The 8912-nt window shown below is 36.1% G+C and overlaps 1 protein-coding gene across 1 annotated transcript in view; it reads right to left on the bottom strand.

Moving 5' to 3' along the window:
* Window positions 1-439: 439 nt before the first annotated feature.
* Window positions 440-8912, bottom strand: part of LOC127619931 (krev interaction trapped protein 1-like) — an 11146-nt gene continuing 2673 nt past the window's right edge. The window contains exons 7-17 of the mRNA XM_052092965.1: window positions 8580-8695; window positions 8206-8349; window positions 6890-7046; window positions 6297-6404; window positions 6008-6164; window positions 3720-3871; window positions 2672-2838; window positions 2456-2543; window positions 2031-2237; window positions 1169-1285; window positions 440-1070 (exon numbers count right to left, since the gene is read on the bottom strand). Coding sequence (XP_051948925.1) covers window positions 981-1070; window positions 1169-1285; window positions 2031-2237; window positions 2456-2543; window positions 2672-2838; window positions 3720-3871; window positions 6008-6164; window positions 6297-6404; window positions 6890-7046; window positions 8206-8349; window positions 8580-8695 — 1503 coding nt within the window. The 3' untranslated portion in view covers window positions 440-980. The remainder of the gene's footprint in view (window positions 1071-1168; window positions 1286-2030; window positions 2238-2455; window positions 2544-2671; window positions 2839-3719; window positions 3872-6007; window positions 6165-6296; window positions 6405-6889; window positions 7047-8205; window positions 8350-8579; window positions 8696-8912) is intronic.

Genomic DNA, 8912 nt, shown 5'->3' with positions numbered 1-8912 from the left:
GCCAAAGAGCAGAGCACAACATGATGACATTATAGATATAGAGGTTGATAGAGGCTCAATTTAAGCTTAGCATGACAATTTGGAATAAGCCATTTATCTTAGAAAGGACAGCCTCTGCTTTCAATAATGAATGTAAATCCACACACAGCAAACATAGAAACATTTTCTTATATCTATATCTAGTCTCAAAGTAATAAAGGGTGATGACAGATGTTTTATTTAGATTCTACCCTAGGTTAAGAAAGAAAATGTATAAGAAATTAAAAGAGAATTGGAAGTACAGACGAGATATAAATATCAGCTATTTTATCAGTGAAATGTCCCCTTATATCTAAAATCTTTAATTGTACAAAATAAAATTGATTAATGAATATAAAAATTAATGAAGAATCAATTTAATTTACCAGATAGGTAATCAGACTCAAATGCCAGGTTTTACTCATTTTTATATATATTTAAAATATAATAATATCTTTACTTGATTTTAATATAAACATCAGGTGTTTATTACAGATAATTAGGCCTATATGTGAAAGGATGTTTTGAAGGTGGATTAACAGTGAATCAGAAAAGTATGTTTACCACTAAATGATAAATGCATATATTTATTGTCCCAAAATGCTTCAAACTGTTTAATAAAAAGAAAACGAAATAACAATATGATTTTTTTTTTTATTGTTGTTTTACTCACAAAGACTCTTTGTGTGAAGTAATTGTTTTTCATAAATATGGTGCCATTCATATTTATAAAACCTGTCAAAAGCACAAATGTATTATGACATTGTTAAATGTAAATAATAGCATATACAGTAAGAAAATATTACATGGTAAATTAGGATAACATTTATTATCATGTGTTATTTTTGGGTAAAAACAACTCAAGTAGTTTTAATAACAGCATAAAATAATCAAAACAACTGCAAAAAAGGCAAGGGGCAAAAGGCAAGGACATGGTTCATCTGTGCTTCTCTTTGAAGGGGTTAACCATAAGCATATTTATCTAAAGTGGCTCTGTCATTTGGTGTAATCTGTCCACTCAATTTCATCAGCAGCTTGACAATAAGGCCGGCCTATAAAGGAATGACACAGAAGATCACTGGGATCTATTTCACATTGTCAGAATTAAATGTCACAGTGCTAACATGTCAATGTGCAAAGAGTAAAATACCTGTTTAGTGTGTACTACAAAGTTTTTCTTGTTCTCTAGACTGTGGATTTGGACATACTGGTCGGCCTGACCCAGCTGCCACATAAATGCGCCATACTCAAGACTAAGATGAAGCACCTGACAAGTAAAAACAGTTTATGTTGTGCCATGCTCTTTCTGAAAATGTCACAAAATTTTTTAAGGGTCATGCCATGCCTTTTTTATTATTTTAATTGGTTACTTGAAGTTCACTTATAAGTAAAGATTTTGCAAAAAATAAAAGAGTAATATATTTGTAAAACAGGATCATTTTCCACCCTCATTCTGACCCTCTATCAGAAACCAATGTTTTGGTGCTATTTCTACTTAAAGACTTGACAGTAAACGCCCACTGTTTATGATTGGCTCTGATCTGCACTCTACTTACCATCTCACTGCTCACCGCTACTGGGTGGACAGCGGTAGTAGTCAAGGTGACAAGATAAACTAGGCAGTTTGGCATCTTGATTTCGACAAGTGCTCTTTTTGCAGTGAGGAAGTTTGGAGTTCTGAAACTTACATTATGTTTTTATAGTACACTGACCTCTAATATGTCAAAAGATCAAGGAAAATTTTAATCTTCATGTCATGACCCCTTTAAGAGACCACCACTGAAACCACTAAAACAGTAAAAAGTGGCATTTCAGGGTTATTGAGCTAGGTATTTTTCTAATCAAGACAAACTGAATTCTTTAGAGAAAATAAATGTGCTGGGTTGCTGGTTCTGCATGAATGGGTTATTCCACCAAAGACATAAAATATGAATGACACACAGTGAAAATGGACAATGATATTTTTTAAGTAAGCAAATATTCTTATTGTGAACAAACAACATTTTACTCACTTTTGTCTCCATGTTCATAAGATGCAGTCCTTTGGTGTTCACACCCACATATACTCGGATGACCTTGTGGGTACTGGAGCTGGCCTTAGTGAAGACCTGCCCAGTGAAGAAAGCTGCTCCATAGGTGGGGATTTCCCAGCAGTTCTGCAGGAAGAGTCTCTGGAGATGGTGCATTTCTTTACTCACACCCTCACTAGTGCTCAGACTCTGCAGAGACAGGATAGAGAACATCAGGTATCAGTATGGTTAGTGAAAGAAAAAAGGGTTCTGCTCTCCAGTATACATTATACCAGTATGGTGCAATGACTGCACAAAGAAAATGTTACTTAATTGATATATTTATGTGCAATTCAATTAAATAAAAAACTATTTTCCACTATCATTTCATCTATGTAAACATAAACCTCACTTGAAAAGAAACACACCTTGTACTCATGAAGTATTCTGTTGGTCCAATGGTGTGCTTTGCTCTTAACTTTTAAGATTGGAACTATGGATTTCAGGTTTTCCTCACTGCATTAAATAAGGAAATATGCATATATTTTTTTACCAAATGCATGTCAAATTATGTTAAGAATAGTTCATATGGGGTTATTTGAGTACAACAGGCTTGGTGTGTAGTTGAGGACTGAGCTACATACTTCAAAAATCCCTGTTTGTGTTTCTTGCTGTCGTAGTTGCCATAAATAATCTGCAGGAGGAGGCTGGCGAGAGTGATGAGCTTGCTGTCTGATGCTGAGAGGAAGCCTTTAAGGAGACAGTGGCGAGCTTCATCAAAGAGGATGAGTATGGATAATGGATCCTCAACCTAGGAGCAAGAACATGGAGTTATCTCCCTGATGTACTCAGTACTTATTACTTTGGACAGACAGAAATTCTGATCACAAAATCTACACACATTACAATATTTTTATCTAGTATTTTTATGGAGAATGTCACACCATTATATGAATTCATTTTTCCACACTGGTCTATTATCAAAGGTCTGGCTATGCAAAACTACATCTGCTAGATATATTTCAAGGAATATTCCAGGTTCAATACAAGTTAAGCTCAGTCGACAGCATTTGTGGCATAATATTGATTAACTTTGACTGGCCCCTTCTTTTCTTTAAAAAAGAAAAAATCCAGGTTACAGTGAGGCACTTACAATGGAATTGAATGAGGCCAATTCTTAAACATTAAAGTGCTCACTATTTCAATAGTATTGCCACAAGACATAAACAATATGAGTTTTAGCATGATTTCAGTGTGATAAAATTGCTTACTAACCACTTACTGTGTAAAGTTTTATCCAATTTTACAATGCCATGATAATTTAATGTCATCAAATCCTAAAACAACTGTAAAATTAGTATTTAAACAACTTTACAGCACAAATAATACATGAGTTTTAACAGAAGAATTAATTTAAGTGCTTTTATAAAATTATAAGCTTCACATTTCTGCCTTTAAACCCTCCAAATATTGGCCCCATTAACTTCCCTTTTAAGTGCCTCACTGTAACTTCGATTTTTGCTTTTTGAAAAGAAAAGGACAGAGATTAAATAATTTTCTACAGTAATCAGCATTATGCCACAAATGCTGTCGATTGAGCTTAACCTGTATCGAACACGAAATATTCCTTTAAAAATAGCTTTCATATGCATGCCAGTTTTTAACATAAGTATATGACAGTGTAGGAGTCACCTTTTTTTCTGTCTCTAAGGGCAGCCGAACATCTCTGCGCAGGAAGAGCTGTGGGGTTTCCCTTTGGGGATCCAGAGCGGTGAGATCAATCACTATCTCACTCCAGATCCGTAAGTGCTGCAAGGGCTTGTGATATGGCTTCAGCTGTAGACCTAAGATAAGAGCACGGCACAAAAAAAAACAGGAAGTGGCAGATTCCCCTAGCACACTCACACCTTTATCAAGTCACCTTAATATATTAGGGTTCCCACACTTTTTAATCAATTACATTTCATGATTAACAAATAAGTGTTGTTAAAAAATAATTCAAATTCAGACCAATTCGGTAATGAATCTTTCAGATTTTAGACCTGGTACTGCTGATTAATTGGACATCACTATGGTTTGCAATAAAGTATTATCCTACACAAGAACAATATCTTGCCAATTCAATATTTTAAAGCATTTTGTGAGATACTGTGTGTATATATATATATATATATATACACACACACATACACACACACACACACACACCAATCAGCCACAACATTAAAACCACCTACCCAATATTGTGTAGGTGCCCCTCGTGCCACGAAAACAGCGCCAACCTGCCTGTTTGGCACCGACAATAATGCCATGGTCAAAATCACTGAGATTACATGTTTTCCCCATTCTGATGGTTGATGTGAACATTAACTGAAGCTCCTGACCCATATCTACATGATTTTATTCACTGCACTGCTGCCACACGATTGGCTGATTAGATAATCGCATGGATGATTGTTGGTGCCAGATGAACTGGTTTGGATATTTTTGTAACTGCTGATCTCCTGGGATTTTCACACACAGCAGTCTCTAGAATTTACTCTGAATGGTGCCAGAAACAATAACATCCAGTGAGCGGCAGATTGTGGACAGAAATTACTTGTTGATGAGAGAGGTCAACAGAATGACCTGACTGATTCGAACAGATTAAGTCTTCGGTAACTCAGGTAACTGCTCTGTACAATTGTGGTGAGAAGAATGCTATTCTGAGATTAGGCAGATGGTTTAAATGTTGTGGCTGATCGGTGTATAGTAATTTTTCACGTTATTAATGTCCTGACTATACATTGTGATCAATTGAATGTCACTTTGGTGAATTAAAATCCCAATTTTCTTCAGAAACAGCAAAATCTGTACATTATTCCAAACTTTTGGCTGCCAGTGTATATATATATATATATATATATATATATATATATATATATATATATATATATATATATACACATTAGAGCTGTCAGAATTAACAAGTTAACGCATGTGATTAATTCACAAAGTTGAATGCATACATTTTTCTTAATTGCAATTAACACATTTATTGTTGATACAGCATAAACACTGGTTGGAAGGGTGGAACCTTTGTAAAGTATCTGCCCGGATTCATTACACTGACGCACAACACACACACATACACACACACACACACACACACAAACAACAGTGCTTCCATGTCAGTGATAAAATGGAGAAAGAACCTCTTAACACAATTTGATGTACAAAACAAGCCCAGATGGGACTTGTGATAGAAATTATCTAAGTATTTTTAGCCTATGTAAGGCGCATTTTAATGACCACAGAAGCACGCCAAGTCTTAACTATCAACAAAATGCAGAATGAGTTGTTTTTGTCTGCAAGCTCTTTTCATGTGGAGTTTAGAGCAGCACTTGATGCTGGCATTGACATCCTGACGTCACGCCCTGGCGTTGAATCACGAATGCAGCTTGCATCACGAAAGCAGATAACCACAGCGTACCAGCACATTAATATTGAGGAGGATGAGTGTTTAAGAGATTTAATGCCCATTGCAATGAATATGCAACCTATGGGGGGGCTAGTTATTTCAATTAGTCAACCTTCCAATTAGATTTTGGGAAATATTTAATATTACTTGAATTGGTGCTATTTTAGTACATTTCCATCTTTAAACTATGGAAGGCTTTGTTTGAAAAATGTTGAAGATTTTTTACAGGAAAAGAAGAATATAGTGTAAAATTTCACCACTTTCAAAATCTGTAATTAATCGATTTACTACAAAGAATTATGTGATTAATCATTATAAAAACATTTAATTGACTGACAGCACTAATATATGTATATTAAATAAATAAACACTTTTCTCAGTCCAAGTTAAATGAGCAAGACCAAGTATGCCGCCAAATCTGATGTGATGGACAGAAACGCCACAAAAAATTCTTAAAAACATGCTCTAAGACAGATAACAGAGTATTTGTGGACATGTTTGGTCAGGTGTGGTGGCTCACTGAGGTTCTCGGAGCAGATCCATATGGTGAAATACTGTTGTGTCTCATGGGACAGTCTCATTCCCTCCATGATTTGCTGCACAGTTGTGTTGTTCCCATATTTCAGCTCTACTGACCGGTACGATCCATCCAAGCGATAAATTCTCACCTTCTCATACTGAAACACACCAACACTCAACTCTTAATCTCTGCAGACCCTAATATTACAATGCAGACTCTAAGTTGCAGCTATTTAGATGCATAGTGCAGCAGCATTGGGTGGTGCAAGCATCCTGGATTTCACACTCACTGGTTTATTGTTGGCTTGTTGTAGGAGTTTCACTGTCTCCTCCCAGTTTTTCTGCTTGTTCTCTTCACATAATTGAAGGGGGGATCGTTTCTGTTGGTCTTCGATGTGCTGAAAACGAGAAGTCAGATATGAGATTCAGACATGTGAGATTCCATGTTAATGTCATCTCGTTTACAAATGTTAAAGGCCATTAAACAACCAGTCTTCCAAAAAATTATATGTCATGGTTTACTCATCCTAATGTTGTTCCAAACCTGTACTACAATCTTCTTCCATGGAACACAAGGGGAGATATTAGGCAAAATATTCTTGATTGACAGCCTCAGTCACCATTCACTTTCATTTTATGAAAACAAAGACGCAATGAAAGCGAATGATGACTGCTAACTTACTGCCAAACATCTCCTTTTGTGTTCCACATAATAAACAAAGTCATTAGTGTTTGGAAGAACATGAGGGTCAGTAATTTATGACAGAATTGTCATTTTTGGTTGAGTTATCTCTTTAAGGCTCACAATTACAGTACACGCAATCAAACAGCATGAGGCTGAACCTCAACCCGCAGTTGTCCATTACTGAAGAGTATTGCTCACCCTGTCTATCTCTGGGTGCTGCAGAAGGAGCTGTACAATTTCGTCATGACCTCCACCTGCTGCAAAGTGTAAAGGAGAGCTCAGCTGCCCATTCAGCAGGTTAGGGTTGCAGTTCCCTTTCTCCAACAGAAGCTTTGTGGCCTTCACCTTTCCATGCCTGTGTATATAAAACAGATAGCATTAAATATTAAAATTTTGTACAATGTTTTGGTACTTTTTTCCATTTTATTGAAAGCTCAAATCAAGAGATGGCAGAAAGAAATGGTAATAAGAGATATGACGCAGGCAGAATTCGAACCCGTGTTTCCATATGAGCACTATAACGCTTATGGAACAAGGAGTCTCCCGCAAAAGCTTAAAATGTTTTTAATAGTGCTGTCATTTTAATTGATTAAAATATTTAATCAATTAATCTCATAATTTTTTATAGTTAATCGCAGATTTTTTTATGTGCTTAAATTTGACTCGCAAAACGCATTTAGTTCCTTTTTAGAAAAGAAAACAATATATAACAATAATGTTTTATTTACATTTTACAAATAAACAATTTCACAGTATTAAGATAGAAATGCACTAAAATAATTCCTGTAACATTAAACGTTTCCCAAAATCTAAGTGGGAGTTTGAGCACTTATTGCAATGGGCATTAAATCTCTTAAACCTGCATCCTCCAAAATGTTAATCGTGGCTATTCACAGCAATCATGAAGTCGAATTCACATGATTCGCACCGTTTTGAACTCCACATGAAAAGCGAAGCTGAGAACGTCTTGTTTAGCTCTGAGAGCTGGCATTGCGCAAGTAAACGATACTTCATCCGAATTGTCCGGTAAGACAGACACACGGCGCCGAGGGTTCCATCTGGGTTTGTTTTGTACAAAAACTTCATAGTTAAGTGGCCCTTTCTCCATCACTTGATCACTGACATGGAATCACTGTTGTGTGTGTTTGTGGGGTGTGCATCAGTATAATGACCCTGGACACAGCGCAAAAGTTCTCCCCTATTCCAACCAATGTTCAGCACTCACAGGGAGCTGTATAAAATGTCAGGATCTAATGTGAAAATTGGTAAATGCATTAATCACATTTAAGAAAAATTGCAGAGTTAAACTTTTTTAATTAATCGCATGCGTAAAAGTGTTTATTTCAACAGTTCTAGATATTAATGATTATTAGTTGTCAATAAACATGTCAAATGTGTTTTATTGAGTCTGTCATCCCACCTTGGAAGGATTATGAAAGACTCTTCCTTTGGCATCAAACAATATAAATTAAAATCATGGGGAACACGAGTATAGAAAGGAAGTAGAATTATACCAGCATGCATAGTGAATGGATGCCCAGTGATCACTGTCAAGCTGTTTAACAGAGAAGCCGCTGTCCAGCAGTTTGGAGAGAAGCTCAGTGTCTCCTTCACAGGCACTGCGGTGCAGGGGGAAATCATCCACCCATTGATGCTCTCTTTAGGACAAAGAGTGGTACAAAAATACATGATCAACCCATAAGCACCTTTTAAACACTATTTTGATTTGCGTTCTTAAAACAGACTAAATGCTAAATTACCTAAATTAAAATCAGATCTAAATTACAAATGAAAATATAAGAATACTGAAATCTGAGAGCAATTGATATGAGATTAATACTCTGGTGTTATATAGTTCTTAAACATATTAAGGGGAAAATATACTGACTTGTCTTCAGTGACACTGGTCATACTGTGCTGCCATTTGTCTCTCTTTGGAATCTGGATTTTGGAATAATCTGGTGCTCCCAAGCCAAAGTAAGGGTTAATGATGACTTTGTCCACCTAAACGAGTTCATGTATAATTAAAGCACCTCTTACAATTATTATCACGTATATTACTGATTGGGCGGGCTAGATTTTCCTTGTGCCCCCCAGACACATCTGACAGTAAAACGACCAAGCATCCCCTTCCCTGGTCTAGACAGCGAAACAAAAGAAGGCTTTTTTAAGAAATGCACCCCTAATGGCGAGATTCTGGAAAACACAGAGATGTGATGCA

This window comes from Xyrauchen texanus, chromosome 26 (genome assembly GCF_025860055.1).
Source record: "Xyrauchen texanus isolate HMW12.3.18 chromosome 26, RBS_HiC_50CHRs, whole genome shotgun sequence".
Taxonomy (NCBI): Eukaryota; Metazoa; Chordata; class Actinopteri; order Cypriniformes; family Catostomidae; genus Xyrauchen; species Xyrauchen texanus.
Note: the sequence above shows the minus strand (reverse complement) of the source record. Positions and strands in the feature narration are given on the sequence as shown.